The 26,297-nt window shown below is 36.2% G+C and overlaps 2 protein-coding genes across 3 annotated transcripts in view; one reads left to right on the top strand and one right to left on the bottom strand.

Moving 5' to 3' along the window:
- LOC128861199 (transcription factor AP-2-epsilon) overlaps window positions 1-26,297 on the top strand; it is a 118,885-nt gene that overhangs the window by 59,834 nt on the left and 32,754 nt on the right. For both annotated transcript variants that reach the window (XM_054099153.1, XM_054099151.1), the window contains exon 2: window positions 23,860-24,090. In XM_054099153.1, coding sequence (XP_053955128.1) covers window positions 23,860-24,090 — 231 coding nt within the window. The remainder of the gene's footprint in view (window positions 1-23,859; window positions 24,091-26,297) is intronic.
- Window positions 15,037-26,297, bottom strand: part of LOC128861198 (IQ and AAA domain-containing protein 1-like) — a 217,174-nt gene continuing 205,913 nt past the window's right edge. Inside the window, exons 9-10 of the mRNA XM_054099149.1 lie at window positions 16,257-16,578; window positions 15,037-16,142 (exon numbers count right to left, since the gene is read on the bottom strand). The gene's annotated coding sequence lies outside the window, so the exon portion shown is untranslated. The remainder of the gene's footprint in view (window positions 16,143-16,256; window positions 16,579-26,297) is intronic.

Here is a 26,297-nt window from a genome sequence, read left to right as displayed (position 1 = left end):
CTACGCACTTCCAAATGACAGTGCCAGATGATGATACCAACTGCTAGTGTAGGTATATTGATGAGCTATTTATATTCATTCGTTCTAGACCAATACTGTCGAGTTATCTCACAAATGGGCTCCATGGACCATCTACTGTATGTGATGCAGGCCGACTTGATCCAGGGCTTGTTTGAGAATAAAGGGGCTGCCCACATATTAGGCAACGTTAACCGATTTAAAATCAGTTTGCTTCCTGCCAGCTCGTCCCCGATGCAATTTTTAGGAATGTATCTATGTCTAGGGATCACGACAATACTCGTTGTATACCGTTTAGCCAGCTCATTTAGAATAGCTCTAAATTCAAATACTACTTTAAATTTGATTAATAATGTAAAGTATCTAGCAGCTTGACTGTCAGAGTAAAAAGGGATCGGTTGTCTTGAAACGGATCAGTCCCTAATCAAAACCGGTGCCTCTTTATAACTTTTAACTCAGCTTTAAAGGCGCTGCAGTAGTCAGGTTGTCATAGGATTCAGCATCAGAACTTCCCGACTCATTATTTAGTATTAAGCCGTCAGTGAAGATAGCCAGATAGCTGGTTTAAGGTGCTTACCGTTTTGGGACCACTGTAATCAATTTCGACTCTTCAAACCTGAAATATTTTCCAGGCATGCATTCGGTCTGCGTTAAAATTAACCCGGAATTCGCCATAGATACATATACATGAGAGAAGATCTAATAAGAACCTTCGTAGGGGTAGAAAGCAGCGCTCCTGTGTTAAGCATGCATATTGCCTTTGTCCTTTGACCCTGTAAATGAACATGGGCCTTATAACCCCAGTGTATGTACAACCCCGCCCGCAGTTTTAAGCAGTTATTTCATATTTGAAAAGCAAGTATTTTATATTTGTTTCGGAACAGCATAATTTTTTGTTTTGAGGGGTTGATATTAATTCAACATTTGGTAACAACTCACTCAGAACATGGAGAAGCTTACAATCGGAGCAGAGCACATCACACTCAGCAAATTTTTTTGAAGAATATATAAAGGATACGGATACTAAGCTAAAAGCAAAGCTAGAATCACTGACGTCTAATTTATCATTTATATAAAAAAAATTATCGATATAACTTAAAAAAAAATTTAGCTAATTCCTCCTAGATTTATTGATTCTTCCACTGTGTAATGTACTAAGGTGGTAAGGTTAGTTAAAGATTTGATTCGATGTCGGCTCAGAAAATTCGCACAAATAAGAAATAATACAAGTATGATACTAATACATATATATTCTTTTTTACATTATGCTTAACTATATTTTATTTTATATCCACATTTGAAAAGTTTAGTCTCTGAATTCTCTGAACTAAAGCATATGGTTTATTTACTGAGTCCCTTATAATTAACTTAAGTTTAACAGTAAGTTTAAAAAAAAAGACTTGACAGCCTCTTGATTGGCCCGTCATAGCGCATGAGAATTTTTACGCGCCATGGCGCTGCTGATATTATTCTAAGTATAATATCTTGCATTGTACTCTTTGTGTGATATCCATGTTAGTATAACAGGTAGTTATCCAAAGATGTCTAGTTGTACAGCAATATTTTTAGTAGCCGTAGTGGCATTTAAGGTCAAACGGCCACTAAGTTGGTTGTCTTGAGCACAGAAAATCAAGTCTGTTTTGCATGGCGATAATGGTATTATAATTTTTCGGCGGCCCCCGTAGCCGAATGGGAGCGATCGCTATTAGAAAAAACTTGTTCTATTATTTTATGTTCATGCACGGAGATTCGAACTTACGCACTTTCGAATCGAGGCGGTGGAACAGAACATGTTTCACATCTGCGAGCAATATGGTTAAGCTGCCAGCCCGATAATGGTGAAAGCATCCATGTCCAGTCAGCAACTGTGTTAGGTAAAAGTCAACCTCTCCAAATCTAAGTCGCAAGCTCAAAGTAGGGATGAGCTCGTGTGTCCAGTGACCAGTGGAGGATGAGTCCCAGCTTCGTTGCCATAAATAAAGCGTTGAGCTTCGTTGCTTTAGTTTCTGCTCCCCTGAAGGTATTGCGCCTGGTCTGTCAAACAGGTGAAGTAATTCGCGTGCACGTATGCCCATAGGAATTCTCCCAGCTGTATTTGCGTTTTCGGATTGGGTGGCTTGTCTTGTACTTACATACTTGTTTGTGAGACGTGGTTTTGTTTTTTTATAAAATCATTAAATTGTCATCGGGTTCTGTAAAAATCTTTTAAGATCTAATCTTTGTTGGTTAACACCATAAGCCTATTAAGTTTTAAATTACATACTTTTTTTATTAGTTACTGATAGCGTACTGATTTAGTAATGAAGTTCTGGATCATATCTTGCATTTTTCAATTGGGATATAGATACCTACATTGTGTGAGATTACGAGTCATTAATTCTATTCCCTTATTGGAAGTTATGCTTGTGTTAGCATACTATATAGAGTATAGTATGAATGCATTTTTAATGCAATTTATTGCTGCTCATATTTTTTGTGAATCGGTGAAGCAAGTAGGTTGTAAATATTTCCATGCTTGTAAAACATCGGCAAATATTTAGGCAAGATTAAAAATTAGAAGATAATAATGAAAGAAAATGAAAATCCTAGGAACGTATTTCTATAAATGGACTAAAAAGTAGAAAATAATTTTTTCTAGATTCATAGAATTAGCCATTTTTGATATTTATAAAAATTTATGATATTGATCAAATTAAAAACGTGAAAAAAACACTCAAACAGATTTGGCTCACAGCATGCGCTCAGAAAGGAAAATTCAATAAATTGACTGCAAAAAAATTTAAATAATTTTGCTCCTACCAACCGTTTCAACTACAGTAGCAAATTCATATATTCATACACATATGCATGTACGAGAAAGTCTGTGCTATTCATAGTTGCCGTTCTGTCAAATTACAAGAAGCAGCGCGCGCGGTTGTAGCTAATGGCAGTTTGCTTTCAGCACAAAATACCCGAATATACGAGTCGATGAACGCCACGAACTATTAACGAGCCGGGATTATTGGTCGTTTGCAAGCCAACATAGGCGGGATAAGCGGACAAGCTGTCATGTACTTACCGTCGCGCGCGTACTCACAATTCTTCCATAGTTTTTATTCCACCTTGTTATAGAATTGGTAGCTTTTTCAAATGGCAAAATACGCGTTTGCGTCATTTGCGCACCATGGCTCTTTCTCGTAACTGAACGGTGTAAGAAGACAAATCTTTTTAAAGCACTTTTATTCACAGTTGCCGCGTAACTCGTGAAGGTAGAATCGTGTCGCATATTTCCTCTTTGTGAGATGATTTAGATCTGTGCGATATTTACAAATATTAAATGGTGGTGGTTACTTGTGTGTTAAAAGATTAATGTGAACACTAAATGTTTCCATAAGTGATCGAATAACAATTCTCCATCATAAAGTGCGTTAGATATAAAAAATACGTACATACGTGCATACATATATGTAAATGTGGGCAATCATTGTTTGAGTCAATTTTTTGTGTAAAATTACATATTAAAGGTGAATTAAAAATACAGATTTTAGCATTTGTAACAAAAAATGTGAATATGACCTTAGCCTATATCGATATGCCAACAGTAATAGATGCTCAGGTAACAACTTAAAATTAATAACCTATTAATAAATATGTACATGTTTTCATTGTGTATACATATGTATATGTGTTAATAGATGTTCCAAGTGGCATGACCTGCCCCTCATTTCTGATTCATACAGTGGCTCAATACACTTTTGTACATTTACAATACATTTTTGTAAGAAATGCAAGTTAAATGTTTTTATTTTTATATTTTTCTATGGCGTATTCAAATAGGATTTTAAAAATAGTAATGATAATTTCCTAAGTTTAGGATTGGTAGCGGTAGACTAATCACCTCCCCTGTCAGAAATCAAATAGATTTACGTAACCAACGCAAGACAAACGTCTTGTCGAGGCCCTAAGCTCACGAGAGGAGTGAACAAGGAAAAATGATAATAATAATTTACAAATCCATTACCTCCCTGCAATAAAAAATTAATCATGCAGCATTCGCAAAATTGGTGTCAAAAAATATATCGGGCATCTGGCATTATTGCCATTGTTTGGCACTTTAAAACGGGGAATCGCACAATTAATTTGCTCTGGCTAGAACAGTGCAAAGAAAGGACCAAACGTAATAAGTTAAAATAAAATTTCATTCGTGTTTTGTTGAATAAAAGTCCAAATTATAAACATGGGTAAACAGCGTGGACAAAGCTCAATTGAAGTCAGAAATTATTAGTAATCATGAAAAAACCGCGTTCGGCTGTATACGACGTTACAAAGAAACAAAATCCGTAAGAAATAAGAAGAAATCGAGACGAACAAAACTGTTCTCGAATGCAGATGAACGGTGAAGAGTTCAACAAATTAAGAAAAATCCAAATTTGAGCGCTCCTAAGCTAGCAACAGAAGTCGCCCAACACCTTAATATTAATTAACTGCATCCCCAAAAGTATACGTAAACACCTCTACAATCTAAAGTACTTGAAACACTTCTACAAGCTCCAAACATCAATGTAATTGAACATCTGTGGGCTCATTTCGAAAACCAAGTGAAAAAGCTTGTTATTAGAAACAAGAAAGACCTAGCTTTTAAAGAAGAGTGTATGCAAGAAAGCTGGTCGAATCCATCCAAGAAGAGTGAATGTTGTGAGAAAAAATAAAGGCCTATCGCAGGCCCGTACGCACGGGGGAGGGGGAGGGGCTTTGCGGGTTTCAACATGAAACCAAAATTGCACGTTACAGTATCGTTGGCTGTTATAGTATCGGCACCATAAACACCATTTACAATATCAAAGAAAAACTGTAAAATTTACTGTATTTTCTCTTTGTGGACTGCCATTGTTAACACGCTGTAACTCACAACTAAATCGAACAAACAGCAAACGAATTTTTTAGTGTGAAATGTCCTTGGCGGCGAGCATAAACTTTAAATTATTCGATCGATGCTTTACGAGATATCGATCACTACAGCCATCTGAGCATATATATATATATGTATATACGCAAGATTTTCCTTTTACCAGCAACGATATTTAATTTCGACATTATAAAAAGTAACAAATTTTCAGAAAGTTTGTAATTTTATGCAAATATATAATTATATGTACGATCAAGTGTCTGCAATGGTTGGTGCCAATTACCGACTAACTCTTATGCTGAAAACAGTGAACGACGTAAACGCAATCCCCTGTCAGCTGTGACGATCAAACTAATGAGAAGCCCATGTAACATAAATGAAAAATTCCTTCCTTCCGTATCGTAGATTTTATTTCACGATATTTAAAAAATCCCGTAATACCCTGTCAGCTGATTGCTCTCTCACCATACAGTGTTGCCAAGCAGTACATTTCGAAATCATTTACAAAATAAACTTCGAAAAATTATAATTAAAAAACACTGTAGAATAATGTTAATTATAGATAAATGAACTATTTGCATTTGTTGGTTTTTGGCTTTGGTTTATTAAACAATGAAAAATTGTAACTGATAACACGGATGTGTGAAAAAGTGTGTAAGCAAAAATATTAATGGCAACATTGTGTAGATACAACCAAACATATACACACACAAACCGATGTATTGTGTAAATTGTAATTAAAAGAACGCAGTTGTTCTCAGGGGATGAGTTTTTGTGCTCGTTAGGGGCTGCGGTAAGGGACTGCGTACGGTGTTCACTGTTTTCAGCATTAATCTACATCATTCTTCGCTTCAGTCCTCTGTTCGTTCTTATACTCCTGTGTTCGTCAGTTCGCAGTGTTACATTTCGTTACGTTAAATTGTTAAAAGGTGTGTCCGCTCCTCGTTGTCTTACGTCTGTCTGTCACTCCTACATACGGCCTTCCTGACTCAGGATTCGACCCGAGTTCTGGGTGCCATGGTTTGATGTATTCTGCCGCCGTTGAGGTTAAACTGGCCCTCTACTTCATCAAGTTTCTGCACTTTATAACGTCCATGTGGTAACTTTTCTATAATTTTATATTGTCCCAAATGTTTCTTTTTCAATTTTAAGTTTGTACCGAATTGGGTGCGTTTTATGACCACTAAGTCGTTGACGTTATAATTCACACTCTTGTCGTTTACGGTTATAACTTCAACGGTTTTCTTCTTGAATGGCAGAAATGTTTTGCTTAGCTAGTCGTCGAGTTTCTTTGTGGTCAAACTCGACCGATTCAATGGCTTTACTTTCCATTATTTCGTCTAATCGTGGTGATTCTGCACGTCTCATGTCACAACCTGTCAAGAGTTTAAACGGCGCTATCTTAGTGCCTCTCGGGGCCGAATTGTTGATATATTGTTGAATTTTACCAATGTGCCTATACCACTGGTGCGGATTGTTTCTGACAGCTTTTCTAGCATGGGTATCACGATTCTGTGTATTCGCTCTACCTGACCATTTCTTCTTGGCACTCCCGTTGTAGTGAGTAAATGCTAAACTTGATTTTGCTTGCAGTAATCCTCAAAGGCGTGCGTAGTAAAGGTGCAGCCTCTGTCGGTTACGATCCTCTTCGGATTTCCAAACGTGGCTTCCTGCTTTGTTAATCGATCAATTACCGTATCTGCACCTGCATCCTTTGTGGGATAAAGCCACACAAATTGTGAAAAAGCATCTGCGACTACGAGGATATAATTATATAGCTTGCACGTCATCGTGAGTGGGCCAATATGGTCTATATGAAACGTTAACAGTGGCTTATCTTCCTTATCAATAGGTACTAGTAAGCCATTTTTTTTTACCGGTTTTCGAATTCACTAAAATGCAAGCGATGCAACTATTCACCGTTTCTGCAACCTTAGCTTCCAGACGAGGTTCGTAGAATCCTTCTCAACTAAGTATTTAATCGATTTCACAGAGAAGTGTCCCTGCCGATGTGCAATCTCAATTATTTCTCTCTCCATTTGTGACGGTACCACGATGAGCTGTCGAGTTGTCTTTGCAGAGAATGTCATTATGAATGTAAAAATCGTCGTGGATGCTTGCTTCTAAAATTTTCCTGACGGCCTTCGTCCACATGTCTTTCATCTGCGCTTCTGTAAGCCGATGCTTCGACGAATCTTCCATCATCATACACGAAATTCTCTACGGGCGTCCACGTGTCTCATCTGTATTCCTCGTCGATGTTGAATTCTATAGCTATATTCCTGAAGATACATCGCCCATCGTGCTACTCGCAAAGGTACATCTCGCTTCTGTAATCGTGAAAGCATTACAGTCAGCAACAATTTTAAACTGCGTACCTAGCACATACACACGCCACTTTTTAAGCCCTTCTACTATGGCGAGTACCTCCAGCTCGTAAGAATGGTATTTCTGTTTTGCGGTTCATAAATTGAACAGGATGGAATTGTTGGCTCTCGGAGTCCTTTTGGAGAAGAATACCTCGTAACCGAACATAAAGGCATCGGTATGAATTTCAGTCAGTGCTTTTGGATTAAACATTGCGAGCGCTGGTGCTTTAATAAGGGCTGACTTCAGCTCTTGGACCACAATTAAATGTTCGTCGCCCATTCGAAACTCCGCGTCCTTCTTCAGCATATCCGATAAGGGTTTTGCAATTAAAGCATAGTGTCCAATAAAGCGACAGAAATAGGACATCAGACCCAAAAATCTTTGTAGTGCCTTCTTTGAGGGCGGTACGGGAATATTCTTTACGGCTCTTGTTTTTTCTTCAATGGGGCTAATAGTTCCATTCTCTACCGTATATCCTAAAAACTGTATCTTCTTCCGAAGAAATTGACATTTTCCCCATTTTATCATCAAACCCTTGTCGGCCGCTAGCCGTAGTACCTTTTGAAGCTTCTCTAAACCCTCTTTCTCAGTTTTCGCTGGGATTACCAAGTCGTCTATATAAGCAACAACTGTTCCATCTTATATACTCTTTCAATATAGCGGAAAAATACAGCGGGTGAATTGCATATGCCGAAAGGTACGTATTGAAATTCGAATTGTCCGATATGAGTCACGAATGCCTTGTATTTACGAGAACTTTCATCTACGGGCACATGGAGAAACCTGTTGGCCAAGTCCAAGGTCGTAAATACATTTGCTTCCCTAAGCTTTTCAAGGGCGTCGTCGATTAAAGTCAAGGGAAATTTTCGCGAACGATTTTCTGGTTTAATCTACGGTAGTCGCAGCATTTTTCTTAGATGCGAGTTCTACAGGCAATGCATAGACCGAACAACTAGGACGTATTATGCCCTCATCTAACCACTGTGCCACTTGCATTTGACAAACCATCATTACGGGGGGACGCCTCCGACGCATCATCACTAACCTGCATATTAACTTGTTTTTAAACTCGACACCGTCATCACGCACTAAGATATCAAAATGTTTGAAAATTGAAGTACCTAGAATTACTTCGTAGCTAATGTCGTTTGTTTGCACCACACCTTTAGCTTAACAACACTTTTGTCTACTTGTACCTCTATCTCAAAACTACCCATCCTTGATATTTTTGCTGCACCGATCCCAAATAGTTGCCGTTGCTCCGGAGTTAGCTATAGGGATTTACCCAATTTGTTGAATGTGTCGCATCGCATAAGACACAAGCTACAAGAGCTTGTATTTCGATATTGCAAATTGTGACCTTCTTTAGATTCAACTTTGGACTTGAAACTTCACCAATTGAATTTACGTGACCCGCCTCCCGCTTTGTTCTGCTGCCCATTGCTACTTTACACTCAAAATATCTATGACCCATCTGTTGGCACTTAAAACATTTGAATTGTTTATGTGGACAATATTTTGCTAAGTGCTAATATTCGCCACATTTGAAACATCTTTTCCCGTTTTTTGATGACGCCGAGGAACTACTAGTTTCTGGTTTAGTTTTATCGAGCACCTCTATGTTTTTAGGGGTGTCAGCTTTTGGGTCCTGTCTTATCTTCTCGTAAATTACTAATTGCTCTTTAATTTCACTTACGGTTTTATGCACGTCTGCTGGCGACGACTTACTACCACACTCGTTAGCGAGGGCCAATTTTAAAGAATTCCAATCACGCAACCCGATTTGACTACTTACAAAAAGCTTGGCTGCAAATCTTAACAAATGTTTAGCGTAAATGAATTTATGTATTTCATTCCAATTAACTATTTCTGCATTTTTTTCTATCTGCTCAATCCATTTCTTTACGTCGGACGTAGCAGCCCCATCAAACGTTGAAAGACTTTCTTCTATATACCTGAAGGTAAAATACGCACAGCTTACATGAGAAAATTCCCGGACCGTTTGATTTGATTGTATATCAACATCTTCGTCCTCATCGTCGTCACCGTCGTCAATCAGGCCTAGATGTTGGAGAAGTCTTTCCCTAAGTTCGTGTTTGCGTCCGACTACTCCTAGTCCCATCTCTCTTACATTTTTAAAATAGCGTCAGCGTCGAGGTCACTCATTCTAATAATTTTTAAATAAATGATATTGAATACGAATAACAATTTTAAATTGAATCTTATAAAATTGAAGTGAAATATCTGAATGGAAAATATGCAAGTATAGTAGGTACATCAACAATCGATTTAAACCTACACGCTTATTTATAAACAAAACATTTGTATCGAATTATGCTTTTTGACAGGTAAGAGACAAATTAAAATTTTCGCTCAATAGTACACACGTATTTGGATATATGTAATATAATAATTGTATAATTGTATACGCATTTGTATAAATTTACATTAATCAAAGTAAATGTTTGGCCTTCTTTCGACTTACACGCTGTTTGTTTTGGTCGCTGACACAACTTATTTGTCTCACTTTTACCTTCTTCTCTCTGCTTATCGCCTCGAACTCCGTCAACTCTTTCTTCTTCTAGTTTACCTTCTCTTCGTCTTTCTTCTTAACGCCTTCCTTCCTGAACTTCGCCTTCGTTCGTTAAAATTTTAAAAATGGTTTTGTCGCTGCTGAAGTTAGCCGCACTGCCTGTTGCTTTGAAATCGCTGCCAATAGGAACCGCTATCCTTATTGTTGAGCTCCGTTGGTATAAGCCGGTACCTTTCATATGCGCAATTCCGCGACGAATACTGCTTTATCCAAGAACGATGCTTGCCCCTTACCGCCAATTTCAGCACAAATACGGCAATTAATTTCGGCTGAGCCAGCAATGAATTTTGTTGTTGCAGCAGTTCTTAGCCTTTCAGCAGCCCGAATTAACGTTTTATGTCGTCAAGACACTCCGAATGAAATGTGTTGAAAAATATAATATTTGCTCGTCTCTAAAGCCGTTACTATCCCGGACGAGCCCCCAAATGTAAGATTTTTCTTTTACCAGCAACGATATTTATTTTCGATATTATAAAAAGTAACAAATTTTCACAAAGTTAGTAATTTTATGCAAATATAAATATAATTATATGTACGATCAAGTGTCTGCAATGGTTGGTGCCAATTTACCGGCTCACTCTTAGGCTACATCATTCTTCGCTTCAGTCCTCTGTTCGTTCTTATACTACTATATGCTCGTCAGTTCGCAGTGTTGCATTTCGTTACGTTATAATTGTTAAAAGGTGTGTCCGCTCCTCGTTCTCTTACGTACGTCTGTCACTCCTACATATATGTGTTATATATATATATATAATTGGCGCGTACACCTTTTTTGGGTGTTTAGCCGAGCTCCTCCTCCTATTTGTGGTGTACGTCTTGATGTTGTTCCACAAATGGAGGGACCTACAGTTTTAAGCCGACCCCGAACGGCAGATATTTTTCTGAGGAGCTTTTTCATGTTAGAAATACACTCGAAGGTTTGCCATTGCCTACCGAGGGGTGACCGCTATTAGAAAAAGCTTTTTCTTTATTTTGGTGTTTCACGGAGATTCGAGCCTACGTTCCCTCCGAATTTCGAATGGTAATGCATTGCCTACGCAAACCAAAGTGTGAAGTGAGAGATGCCTTGAGATAGTTAAAGCTCATAAATTTAGAAAACAGCTCCTTATAAGAAACCATCTACCGTTCGGTGGCTGCATAAAACTGTTGGTCCCTCTATTTTGAGGAAGAAAATCAAGCAAAATAGGAGGAGAAACTCGGTCAAGCAACGAACAAAGGATGAAAGCGTCAATCATACTATATATTACCTTTAGCTTAACAACACTTTTGTCTACTTGTACCTCTATCTCAAAACTACCCATCCTTGATATTTTTGCTGCACCGATCCCAAATAGTTGCCGTTGCTCCGGAGTTAGCTATAGGGATTTACCCAATTTGTTGAATGTGTCGCATCGCATAAGACACAAGCTACAAGAGCTTGTATTTCGATATTGCAAATTGTGACCTTCTTTAGATTCAACTTTGGACTTGAAACTTCACCAATTGAATTTACGTGACCCACCTCCCGCTTTGTTCTGCTGCCCATTGCTACTTTACACTCAAAATATCTATGACCCATCTGTTGGCACTTAAAACATTTGAATTGTTTATGTGGACAATATTTTGCTAAGTGCTAATATTCGCCACATTTGAAACATCTTTTCCCGTTTTTTGATGACGCCGAGGAACTACTAGTTTCTGGTTTAGTTTTATCGAGCACCTCTATGTTTTTAGGGGTGTCAGCTTTTGGGTCCTGTCTTATCTTCTCGTAAATTACTAATTGCTCTTTAATTTCACTTACGGTTTTATGCACGTCTGCTGGCGACGACTTACTACCACACTCGTTAGCGAGGGCCAATTTTAAAGAATTCCAATCACGCAACCCGATTTGACTACTTACAAAAAGCTTGGCTGCAAATCTTAACAAATGTTTAGCGTAAATGAATTTATGTATTTCATTCCAATTAACTATTTCTGCATTTTTTTCTATCTGCTCAATCCATTTCTTTACGTCGGACGTAGCAGCCCCATCAAACGTTGAAAGACTTTCTTCTATATACCTGAAGGTAAAATACGCACAGCTTACATGAGAAAATTCCCGGACCGTTTGATTTGATTGTATATCAACATCTTCGTCCTCATCGTCGTCACCGTCGTCAATCAGGCCTAGATGTTGGAGAAGTCTTTCCCTAAGTTCGTGTTTGCGTCCGACTACTCCTAGTCCCATCTCTCTTACATTTTTAAAATAGCGTCAGCGTCGAGGTCACTCATTCTAATAATTTTTAAATAAATGATATTGAATACGAATAACAATTTTAAATTGAATCTTATAAAATTGAAGTGAAATATCTGAATGGAAAATATGCAAGTATAGTAGGTACATCAACAATCGATTTAAACCTACACGCTTATTTATAAACAAAACATTTGTATCGAATTATGCTTTTTGACAGGTAAGAGACAAATTAAAATTTTCGCTCAATAGTACACACGTATTTGGATATATGTAATATAATAATTGTATAATTGTATACGCATTTGTATAAATTTACATTAATCAAAGTAAATGTTTGGCCTTCTTTCGACTTACACGCTGTTTGTTTTGGTCGCTGACACAACTTATTTGTCTCACTTTTACCTTCTTCTCTCTGCTTATCGCCTCGAACTCCGTCAACTCTTTCTTCTTCTAGTTTACCTTCTCTTCGTCTTTCTTCTTAACGCCTTCCTTCCTGAACTTCGCCTTCGTTCGTTAAAATTTTAAAAATGGTTTTGTCGCTGCTGAAGTTAGCCGCACTGCCTGTTGCTTTGAAATCGCTGCCAATAGGAACCGCTATCCTTATTGTTGAGCTCCGTTGGTATAAGCCGGTACCTTTCATATGCGCAATTCCGCGACGAATACTGCTTTATCCAAGAACGATGCTTGCCCCTTACCGCCAATTTCAGCACAAATACGGCAATTAATTTCGGCTGAGCCAGCAATGAATTTTGTTGTTGCAGCAGTTCTTAGCCTTTCAGCAGCCCGAATTAACGTTTTATGTCGTCAAGACACTCCGAATGAAATGTGTTGAAAAATATAATATTTGCTCGTCTCTAAAGCCGTTACTATCCCGGACGAGCCCCCAAATGTAAGATTTTTCTTTTACCAGCAACGATATTTATTTTCGATATTATAAAAAGTAACAAATTTTCACAAAGTTAGTAATTTTATGCAAATATAAATATAATTATATGTACGATCAAGTGTCTGCAATGGTTGGTGCCAATTTACCGGCTCACTCTTAGGCTACATCATTCTTCGCTTCAGTCCTCTGTTCGTTCTTATACTCCTGTGCTCGTCAGTTCGCAGTGTTGCATTTCGTTACGTTATAATTGTTAAAAGGTGTGTCCGCTCCTCGTTCTCTTACGTACGTCTGTCACTCCTACATATATGTGTTATATATATATATATAATTGGCGCGTACACCTTTTTTGGGTGTTTAGCCGAGCTCCTCCTCCTATTTGTGGTGTACGTCTTGATGTTGTTCCACAAATGGAGGGACCTACAGTTTTAAGCCGACCCCGAACGGCAGATATTTTTCTGAGGAGCTTTTTCATGTTAGAAATACACTCGAAGGTTTGCCATTGCCTACCGAGGGGTGACCGCTATTAGAAAAAGCTTTTTCTTTATTTTGGTGTTTCACGGAGATTCGAGCCTACGTTCCCTCCGAATTTCGAATGGTAGTCACGCACCAATTCATTCGGCTACGACGGCTACATATATAATTATAGTATGATTGACGCTTTCATCCTTTGTTCGTTGCTTGACCGAGTTTCTCCTCCTATTTTGCTTGATTTTCTTCCTCAAAATAGAGGGACCAACAGTTTTATGCAGCCACCGAACGGTAGATGGTTTCTTATAAGGAGCTGTTTTCTAAATTTATGAGCTTTAACTATCTCAAGGCATCTCTCACTTCACACTTTGGTTTGCGTAGGCAATGCATTACCTTTCAAAATTATTTCCCTAGGCGCATTGTCTTCCCTCTAAAAATGTTCCATAAACATTTTGTCTACCTATATTTACATCTAAAAAACCAGGATACCCTCATGCTTAAGGCGTTATTCTGCATGCGGTAAATTCTCAAGAACTCTCATATCTTTTATCCCCGCTTTCTACAACGTCGGGGATGCAGCATTTGCAAAATTGGCCAAAAAATGCTCTCTTTTATCTTTCCTTACTGAAAACAATTTCAGATTTTAACCTTTGGTCAAAAAGAACAATATAAGATTACCTCCGCTTAATATAAAACGTAAGCCAATTAAAAACTCTATCAAAGGATGCCTTTCCGATGCTAAAATTAAAGAGACAATCATTGTGGGACTACAAATTCTTTGATTTTGAGTTTAAAAATTATTGGAGAGCTATTGAATCTGCTGCTTATACCTTTGTACTTCTTTTCGCATGATGCTAACTGAGATCTCTGGCAATAAAAAGCGCAAAGTAAACTTGAGGAAAAATTATTGTTTTTGGGATATGAAGTAAAATCAGTGTTATATGTTTATTTATCTTGCAGGAGAAAATATATCTTTATCTCTTCTTATCTTCGCATTTGGATTTCTTCCCTGAAAATCTCGAAGCTTTAAGTGATTACATCGTAAAAGATTCGATCGACAACTGAAAAGAAGGTGCGAAAAGAATGATGTGCGAGTATTGTTGTTTTTCATGAGAGCGAAAAGTTCTGTAACTAACCAAAGAAAAAGAGAATTTTTAGATTTATATTATATTATAAAATTACATACATATGTAGTTTTATTGACATTTGCGTTTATGTATCTGTATAAGTTTTCGGTTAATGCCGTATATCTTTTAAATATATTTGGTTTTTGTAAATAAAAAATAATAAAACATTTAAATAGATTTGTATTGTTCTTTTTAGAACTTTGAAGGGATGTTGACATTTGATCTTTCAAGTTTGATACTTGCATTTTGATGTCCTATAAACAGTTTTGAAAAGATGTTATTAATATGTAGTTTCGTAATTCATATTTATTACTATAAGTAATTTGTTACTAGGAAAACCAAGTATTATTAGTGTTCCCATTGGAGGATTTCTATTTGTATCTTAAATTTTTTCTAGATATGTTAGTTTTATGAAATGAGTACAAAAATGTTGGAAAGTCAGTTGCGAATATATTTCTAAAATACAAGGCGGACAATTTTAATATTTTTACAGTTTTAATTTTTTTTTAACTTTGTAAGTACATATGTATATTGAAAACGCTTAATTTTTTTTTTTAATGGAAGTGAAAACTAAAGGCAGAATATTTGGTTGCCTTAAATTATATATATCACTTGGTTGGATCGGTTGACGGATTATCCAAGTATGATCTAACGTTTTTTCTTTATTCAAACACCGTTAATTAACGATATTTCGAAAACTACATGATAGAAAAAAAGTACTCTGCGAGCATTGCGCCGCCCAAACAGACTAATATATGTAAATATATGTACTTTACATATTGTTGAATGACTGTTGCTTCGATCAAATTCTGTATTAATTTTTTGATGGTCGGTCTGGTGCCCACCACAGTTTTTGTGGATTAAAAATTCGTAATAGCACCACGGGGATGATCTAAATTTTGATGTCAATTTGTACGGTTGCATTCCTGAAAGCTCCATCGAATTCCGAATCTCGGTTCATCTTTACCCAATTAAAAGTCCACTTAGCGTTAGCATAAAATTTGTTACATCATTTGCATCAGATTACCGTCCTTGCACCAAGTCTCTGTTTTGCAGGCGTTTCTATCTCTTAACGATGCCGGCATACTAAGTTGATAAAGATCTTTAGTATTGATTGATATGCACACGTTCTCAATCAATGTCAGAGCTTAATTGAAAATTGCATGCGAGTGTTTCTGATTTGGATCGGATGCTCGTTCCTGCTTTGCAAATGCGATGCGGCTCCCACAGTTCTTTAGGATTTGAAGGTGTGCATATTGTTAAAATAATCTCAAACGGAGCTCGTATTTGCTTTGACTGAGTGAGTGTTGCGTCAGCGTTATAATCCTTCAAGTAATTTGAAACATGTTTCTCTATAAGTTTGGTACTTTCCTCCGTTGACGATTTTCATGGCGATGAGTGATGTAGGTTCTGTTAATGTGTGCCACAACAATCGCATAAATAAAACTCGAATATGGGCCAACATACTCTTTAACAATAGCACCCCGGATATATGGTACATATACAATTTGAAAAATGAGTTGTGGGTTGTGTTCTGTGGTTTCTCTACTATTTTTAGTGCATCTTTTTCAGTCAATAAGCTGAAATGAAACATAGTGCCCGATTTAGAATTGTGTAATTTCATCGTCTATCTCGAATACTGCCATATCACTGTCCTTGTTTATATAATTAATAATGTATTTGGTGGAACTCACAGAGTTGCAATAGGCAGAAAGTAAGCCACGTCAACATCTATATTACACATTTTGGTAGTAGTTGACCATCCAGCGTCATTCGGTTTTCTTCGCCTATGTAAATGATATTCATTACCTCCAATTGAGTGCCACCGATAAATTCACGGCGATATCGTTTCGTACATCTGCCTTCTTTCATCAGCTGAAATACCACCATCAATTTATGTAAGAATGATTTTTTGCTTTCGCCAGATTTAAATGGCGTTTATGACGTTCATGAGTCTTATTAGCTTTTGTTTCGCAACTCGCATGAAAAGATCAGTTCTGTGCGATAGGGTTTAACCTAAAACAAGTCAACCAGTTATTTTACTCCACCTTGGGTTACATGTGAAGGTGATAAATAGGCAAGATTAACAATGATATATATCTATAAACACGTGCAACAAGTAGAATAAAATATGTGATTTATAGTGTTTTCTTTTCTTGAAAAAATTAACACCTAAATAAATGTCGACATTACGAAAATGTTGTCATACGCCCTGTGAAAATGTTTCGTATTTCATATGATAATAGAACAAGAAAAATGCGACACTTCACAAATTATATATTGAATATAGTGAATTAGAACGATTTACTTCCATTTCTTATTACAATAACAGTTTTTCGTCACATGAAATCAAAAAAGCGTTAAGTTACATTTAAAAAATTTTACGGGAGAAGCAAAAAACCTTTTAAAGTTAAAAATAAGGCAAAATGTTTCAATATTTTCTCAAGTTAAGATTATTTTTCATAAAAGAATCAGTATTTGAAGAAAAAATATTACTTTTCGTATTACTTACAGATATATGACACTTGCGCCTTCTACAATTAGTTTTTTCTGAAATCGAAAAGGGCGAAACTCAAATAGAAAGTTTGTTTTTTGGTAACTTTCTCAAAATATTTTGCTTATTTCTTGCATTAAATTGATTATAATATATTGTAATAATATATTATATATTTATAATTTATATATTATATATAAAATATATATTGTAATAATATATTATAATGGATATTATCCAATTTATTATTATATATTTTTTATTTTGATAACAAACCAACAAATCAAAAAATAATTCTCAAAAAGAAAGTTAAACAAAAACAAATTAAATTCGTAAAAAGATGAAAACTTTACATAAATCTTGCTATTCATTTTCATAGGGCAAATTAGTATAAAAATCATGACAATCTGCTGGTATAAAGGACTTAAGATCGTTAAGATGTTCCCACTTTTTTTTAGAAATGTTTAATCTTTTGGTATGTAATGGAGCAAGTTGGGAGTCATGAAAATTTTTGGCACATCGGTGTGGAAGAAGAGTATATTCGTCTTTGATGTTTGTTTTAAAATAAATAATTCCAAGCGGATCATATGCCAGTACTCGAATTTTGTTAACGGTAGGATCACCAATTTTTTTGGCTGTAAAACACATTTTATTGTAAAAGTAGATCGTGAAAGTTGATTTTGATGACGTTACCTGGACGAATAGAAGAGTATCGCTTAGGAAGAGAGTCGTAATCCCGAAAATATGAATGAGTGAGGTGATGAGTGTTCAGTGGAAATGGAGTCTTTCGAGAATCCTTAACATACTGAACAAATTCAGACGGAAGATTAATTTTTTTATTGTTAATTTTTCTTTGGATAAGCGAATATGTTTTCAATGCATAAAGATAGCAATGCGTTTGACAATATGACATTGCGGTTTTGATAAAAGCAGCCATCAGAATATATTATGACATGGTTAATACTCGTATCTGGTGACTGAAGTAAACACTTCTCTAAGTATTTAACAATACATGTGGCGGTAGTAGACGCTACAAGATTCCCTTCAGACTCATCCCAAATGTAATTATCAGACTCGTGAGTAATGATATTATAAATAGTGAAATTATACACCTGTAATTTCATTTTATAATATGAGGCACTAGCATTTGTTTGGGGAATCAGTTTTACTGCTTGCATGTCCATGCATAAGCACAGTCCACTTCTTGGCACTTGACACTTTCTATATCGTTTTCTTTTTCTTTTCTCATTTCATTGATTTGTGATCTATAACTATTATATTGTTCCTCAGTTATGTTTTTTGCCTCAAATGATACACAAATATCACACATATCGTTCCTTGGTTTAAACAATGAAATATTTTGTTGTTTTATGGTAAGCATAAATTTTGGATACGATACTGGTAAAATTTCATCGTCATTATTACCATCGCATTCTTCACAATATAGTTTATAAAGTTGGTTGTATGATTTAATATCTGTTTGTAAATAATTTTTTGTACTGTATTGTCTTCGGTAATGGGATTCAAGTTTTGGAATACTGTTTAACCATTTATTTAAAAAGTTAAGGCGCTTTTCGTATTTTTTAGCATTTTTCGACGTTCCTTTTGGCGGAGCAATATCCAATTGCGTGTGTTTTAAAATGTTCGAATCTACCCAATTTCTTATCATTTTTTCATTTATTCCAAGAGTTGACAAGCATTTGCCGGCAAACCTGGATACGAGTAGCTTTTGCTTTCAAATAATACCGTTTAGATAGCGATCGCCTCGAAAATGTGTTACGGTTTCGTACTTTTTCTTCTAATTCTACTTGACTTATTACATAAATCTTTTTTTCTTTCCACGACATGTTTCAAAATCCATCAAATATTTCTTGGCATATATTTTCATCATATTGGGAGCAATGACCCAATGTGCTTTTTTCTGACTGACATCTTAAGCCCATTTTTCGAGGATTCTTTTCACACACAACTCCCTTATTAAGACGGTCATTTCAGATTTTGCCAATCATTCGGTTATTGTAATTTAAATATGTTTTGTTCACCGTTTTTTTAACACTGACTTATCAAAATTAGTTTCGTTAATCATTTTTAGAGATTTTTAGTTTAAATTAAATAAACTCCAACTCAGTAAAGCCTCTTAGAAACATACACAAGAAAAACTAACTGTTAATACAGAGTTGCAAAAAACCTTATCGTCAATACTTTTCGTCAGTAACTGATAAATAAAAAAACTTATAAATAAGAACACACACAATGGCATGGCATGCTATGCCTATTGTGTTTGTTGTTTATTATTTCTCTAAAGGCGTAAGTTACAGTTTTGGTTGGCAAATTTGTTACGCTTGCACTTAGGGCTTTTCGAATTTTGTTTATACCACCGTCATTATTGGTTGTTGGATTATAAAATTTTAAAGGAACATATATTAAGATACGGTACATGATAATAAACTAAAAAGTTGATTTTGAATGTTTTGTAACTTAGGGCTTTTTTGAATTCATATGACGTTTTGTACAACTATCTGCACGAACTTGTGCCCAAAAATAAACAAAAATCAGCTGAATAACGCTCGTCCTTACTTTTTGTAGACCGTACAAAATGCTATACATTTACTTGGTCTTTTCAATGATGTGTGGTCAGTTTGAGCAAAGAAAACGAAAATTTGACAGCTGTAGCACAGAGCGGAATGAAGGCAATATTATTGCAAGAAAAGAAAACGACATTAATTTTAATACGTACATATGTATGTAATGAAACTGAATGTCTTTTATTAATAAATCATAATCAGCATGCGCAACTACGGCATTATTATGACTTCTAACTAAGTCGGCAACGGCAGCATCTTTTGTGGCTTAAAAATAAAGCATGACGGACCTTTTCATGTGAAAATTTGTCCAATTGCATTCATATGTACATATATATACTTAATATTTATATATTTTTTTGTAAATAAGAGTCAATGTTTTTTGACATACCTACATATGTAAATATGTATCAATGTAATATGAGTTTGTGTTTCTAAAGTACTGTACTTTTAATAAACTGATAACAGATGTGATAAACTTAAAGAATTCGCGTTGTAAAATTGATACGTAAAGGTTTATCTACCTTTAAAAAAAATTACATTACGCACACTGCACAGATGTCTTTATTGCGAGCATTGGCGATCAGTGTCCTTTATTAGGTCGCCATCAAGTACAACCGGTATAGTATAAAACGATAAATTACGAAAACAACATGTTTTTCATGTCTACTCAATTTAATCACTTATAAAGAATTATATTTACATTTGAAATTTTTATACTGGGCAATAAAAATGAACAACTTTGGAGAATTCATGTCAAAAAGAATAATCGTACATAAATAGGGCACGATAGCAACCAGTTATAGTTGAAGCACGGGGTCAATATGCCCATGAAATCTCGTACAGTTTCTAGTTTGCTACAAGTTTTGAATTGATAAGCATAGTTCTTGCACAATGGTTCCGTCAGAAAAACTACAACCAACAACAGCAATGGGCAATTTAACAAATGGAACTCATCCAAAATTGCGCGAAGAAGCCCTTTATTAGGAACAAAAGCGCCCGCATGAAATTTGTCACTGAATATAAGTGTAGTACACATACGGACATTGAATTTGGTGTGTGTTCGAAATTAATTGATTTAACGAATATTTCGATATTTTAATTCAAATAAATCTTGACAGAACTAGGCAATGCATTTGAAATGTCAAAATATCACCGCTCGTACATATAACTTTATGAAGCAAAAATATACTTCAATTTATTTGTGGGCGAAACAAGTCGGCGATGCCATTGAAATAGGTGTAACTGGCATAATATTCAAATCATATAACTGATTTTGATGGATGAGAAATGCAAATTTAAAGAAGAGCAAAAAAGTTTCACTCTTTCGTGCATCATGGCGAGGACCGGAAGGTGAACGGAAGGGGCGAAATATTCTTTCGAGCGATGAAACCAAAATAAATTTGTTTGGAAATGATGCCAACAGAAACGAGGATGTGGCAACAAAATGGTGCGGAACACTTTAACCACGACTTTTACCAACCAACCGATGCCAACAGAACTAGGTTGTTCAATAATTTTTATGTTCGTTTTGTGATGTTTCATTTCAATCTGCCAATTCATTCTTTGTTTACAAGCCATTTAGAATTGACGCGTCACAATATTTTCAGTAGGAAAAAATCAAGTATCGTTCGTCCAGAGGTAAATTGCATGTTTTAGCATTCACGCGTAGACATTTTTTTCAGTATTTCTCCATACCAATGAGTAATTTCTAGGCCACTATCGTTTTCGTTAACTAATTTACATCTGGTCGTCCTCCAAAGAGAATAAAGATTTGTTAATGGGTTTCCTTATGTCGTATAGAAAATAAGCACAAAGCGAGCTATGTTATGCTGCTTGACAATGACAATAAAAATAAAGTGTGCTGTTGGTTGTCAATTTGGTTGACGTTTGTGTAGCAAAACATCGACACTAAGTTGCCAACCATATTTGTCGTCTATACCTAACTTTAAAAACGTTTTCCATATACATACATACATACAGGGCCGTAGAGAACATATCCGGGCCCCGGGGGAAAATTGCAAATGCGGGCCCTTTCCAATTATGTCTAATTCATATACGGCGCACGGTCGATAACGTGAACGCTCTAAAGCGTGAACACCCCAAAACGTGAACAGACATTTTCGTGCATTGACTACTCTAAAACGTGAACAAACCCAAAAGGCTCTATAACATGAACAATAAACGTTAAAATTATTAGAATGTAGTTTACATTGATTTCAAATAATTCTGGAATTGGGAATCCCAAATCCCTAATTATAAAATAGGCATTTTAATTGCATGTAAGGAGTAAAATATTTCAGTCGCGGTTTTGGTTTTGCAAAGAGTGTTTCGTCTTATGTTTTCTGGTGAAAATGAGTTCTAAAAAATCTGTGTGCTTGACATTAAAACAAAAGGCTAAAATTCTCGGCTTTTAAAAAAAAGGCTCATCTGTGACGATTTTAGCAAAGAAATATACTGTTGCTAAATCAACAATTTGTAACATTAAAGCGAAAAAGCATGTGATTTTAAAATGTGTAAGCAAAACGTATTGTGGACCTGGAAATAGAAAAACACTGCGTTCTTCAGAGTAGCCCAAAATGGAGAGAGCTCTTTATCGTTGGTTTATCCGAATGCGAGATAAAAACTGGCCAGTAAGTGCTCTAATGTTGAAAGAAAAGGCAAAAACACTGCATGTAAAATTTAAAGAAATAAAGCAAGGTTCTTCGCTAGTGATGGATGGCTCCAAGGATTCAAGAAGAGGTACGGTATTCGTCTTCCTAAAATATCAGGCGAAAAACGGGCTTCGCAACCTCAGCTAGTGGATCCGTTAAAAAAAAAACTTAAAGCTAAAATGGCCGAATTGGAGTTGTGAAACGATGAGTAATATAATGCTGATGAGTCGGGGTTAGTCTGGAGACTTTTGCCAGAGAAAACGTACGCGTCAAGTTTGGAAGAGAGAGAGGGGTAAAGTCCGAGAAGCGAATCACGTTTTTATGTTGTTCAAATGCCACTGGATCTCACAAGCTTAAGCTTTTGGTAATTGGAAAGACGAAGAATCCACGTTGCTTTAAAAACTTTCAGTGTCCCAACGACTTTAAGAGCTCGAAATCCGCCTGGATGACGTTGGCGATTTTCAAGCAATGGTTTTATGAGTCATTTGTTCCACAGGTGAATATTCCTTTTAAGTTTTGTCCGATTTTTAAGGTTAACTGGATGTTTTTTAAGGTTACATCGTTTTTAAAGGAGAAAGCCTTATGAATTAAAGCTCTCCTCATAATCGACAATGCTCCTTCTCGCCCAAATGAAGCTGAACTAACAACGGAGAATGGACAAATTTCGACAATGTTTATGCCACCAAACGTTACTCCCCTCATTCAACCGATGGATCAGAATGCAATAAAAATCACTAAGTTGCATTACAGAAACAGCATTCTATATAGCTTCAATAGCAGCGACAAAGTCTGATTTGCTCGAGTCGTTGAAAAAAAATAACTTAAAAACTATAAATCTTTTGGATGCGGCTCAGTTTCGTGTTGGTGATGCAACATTAGCTAAGTGCTGAAACAGTATTTTAAATTTTGCGGTAAACAATGATGATCCCGAAGATAATGTTCCGTTGGCGTTTTTCAAAGAAAAATGGGAAGCTGACCTTCGCACCTTGATGAGCAACACCGTCGATCTTCTTAGTAGTTTAAATCCTGAGGTTCATTCGTGTTCGCAGATATGCTCAAAGATATATGTATGTGGGTTACTGAAAAAACTTTTTTTATTAAAAATTTCAGATTAAATTCACGTTACCAGCCATTCATGAATGGAATGAAGATATCGAGGAGGGCAATGCAGATGACGATCATCAACAATAAGACGGTTAAGGGAGAAAGCTTCAAGTTTTAGAAAAACAGAAGATACAAAAAAGGATGACTGATTTTTTAAATACAACCATCGTATGACTTAATTTTCAATTAATATGTAACGAAAAGAAGAATAAAATGTGAATTTAAATGTGAAAAAATATGTTTACCTAGTCTTTTTGGGCATTCCACAAAGAGAACACTTTTGTTAACGGACCCGGGGTAAAAAGCCCCCGATCCCCCCGCCCTCTCGTCGGGCCTGCATACATACATATATATATCTCGATTTTTGACGAAAGGACCAACATTATAAATTAATGCAAACAGTTTTTATCTAATACTAATATATAATAATTAAAATTTCTAACTATATAAACTTCTATTCCAGGAACGCCTGACTAGTCATGGCAGCTTGGGATTGTCAAGCAGTAGCCCAGCATATACTACACACACAGGCGGCCACAGTGGACGTGGAGGGCCTTCTTCTGGGCATGGCAGTCATGGCAGCACCCATGGATCCGCAGCAACAATGCATCATCAATCATTACAATCAGATTTCCAACCGCCCTATTTTCCTCCACCCTTCCATCATACAACTCAAAGTCCGCCCCAACAACAGGTAATACAAGTACTTATTATTTGTTATATAACAGATATGAATTTATCTTTTCCTCGGGCAACAGTATATGAAAATAAGCTGCTAAAAATACACAAGTATTTAAAATTGCAGTATTACGAAAACTCCTACAAACGCGATTTAAAAGAAACTTTTACGATAAGTTTAGGTTTAAACATTTCAGCAAACTTTAAAGTATGTGAGTCCAGAATGTTCTCAACAAGGCTTTACTTAAACCTAATTTACTAGCTCAAAAAAAAATAAATTTAGTATCCACAATTTAGGCATTTTTGATATTTTGGGAAAATCGCAACTATTTGGAAAATCCTAACGAAAAAATTTGAAAACTCGTAAAAATATTAAATAGCTTTTTATTTAATTATATTCGTTAGTTGTGTGCGGTGGTTGGCATATATTTAGTATGATATCATATTCTTTAAAAACAAAGTTCACTTGCATTGCTGGTATGTTGTTCAAAGGTATCAGAACTTATAGCATATTCGTTCCAACAAAATGCCGATTTTCCTGCTCTTCTAAATAAAGCTCGATCTGTGTGATAGCCGCTGGTTTTTTACTTGGTACACTTGGTACTTGGTACTTTTCCATACAAAAAACTCAATTTCTTGCTGCATATATGCTATAGTACTGTGTCCGGCATTCGAAGTGTAACCAATTACAAAGGCCATAAATTTAGTTTCTAAAATTACTTTTATTCAATTCGAAGTAAAACATGTGTGAAAATAATAAAAAATTAAGAATCAATTTACTTTTGCTCGATCTGACCACCTTATGCCTTGACTACGACCTTGAGACGGTCCAGAAAAGAATCGCAAGCTGCCCGAATGTGACTTGCAGGTATTTTGGCCCACTCCCGGACAATGGCTTTTTTTAGCGCCTCGAGGCTGGTGAATCTTTTAGTTCGAACCTTGCTCGAAGTGCATCAAAAAGGTCATAAATTTAGTTTGGAAAAATACTTTTATTCAATTGAAACTAAAAAATGTTTGAAAATAATACAAAATTAAGAATCAATTTACTTTTGTTCGATATGACCACCTTTTGCCTGGACTATGGCCTTGAATGTGATTTGCTGGTATTTTAGCCCACTCGCTGACAATGGCGCCTCGAGAGTTATGAATCTTCTAGTTCGGACCGTGCTCTCCAAAATGACCCAACGACAATAATCCATCGGATTCACGTCTGGTGAATTTGACAGCTATTGTGTGGACGTTATGCTTTTTAGCCATTCTTGGTTCACTCGACCTTTATGACACGATGTCGTGTCCTGTTCAAACGTCCATGGTCTCCCACCGAAATGTTTGTCTGCCCACGGCTTCAAAACAACCTCCAGAAGACTTTCCGGATAATATTTCGCATTTACCTTGACGCCAGGCTCGATGACAACGATTGGAGAGTGCCCATCTACGGATACAGCGGCCCAAACCATTATCTGTGGCGGGTGCTGCCTCCTGGTGGCCAAACGATGGCTCAAATTCTCGTATGAACGGTCGGTCAAATGAACCGTATCATTTTGGGAGTTTACGAATTGCTCAATTTGAAAAATTTTCTCGTCAGAAAACACAATGTTCGGGAATTGACTGCTTTCGGTCAAGCAAAGCAACTCCTTCGCTCTCTCAAGTCTGACTTGTATCTGCTTTGGTGTGAGATCATGCACTTTTTGGATCTTGAAGGCTTTTGATGACCACCTCCATGACGTTTCGCGATACTACCACTATCATTGTAACGAGTAATGGTGCGATAAGCAAAAACTTTAGCCAAATATGATGCAAGCTCACTATTACGTTTGAAACCCATTACTGATTTTCTTTTTTCGCGTTTACTCTCCGCAAAATGCTTCCACGCGCTTTTAGACAATACTCTGGACTGTCATTTATCCAATTAACAGTGCACATGCTCGTGCATCAGCTATGCGAGCGGTACATATGCATGTATGTAATATAGTAAGGCTCCTTGGCACGTAAGGCCCGTTAGTAAAGCACTTTCTTGGTTTCATATAATTTTTGGCTAGGCGGTTACTAAAAACCTACAATTTTACATAATTTGAACTCAGTGGATTGGAGCTTAGTTAGTAACATACATATATATACCTATATTTATATATATGTACAATACTTATATTCGTGTTTGGCCGAGCTCCTCCTCCTATGTGTGGCGCGCGATTCGATATTATTCCGTTTGAAACCGATTCCAAA

The sequence above is a fragment of the Anastrepha ludens genome, chromosome 4 (genome assembly GCF_028408465.1).
Source record: "Anastrepha ludens isolate Willacy chromosome 4, idAnaLude1.1, whole genome shotgun sequence".
Classification (NCBI taxonomy): Eukaryota; Metazoa; Arthropoda; class Insecta; order Diptera; family Tephritidae; genus Anastrepha; species Anastrepha ludens.
The sequence above is the reverse complement of the archived record's forward strand: the minus strand, read 5'-3'. Positions and strand labels throughout refer to the sequence as shown.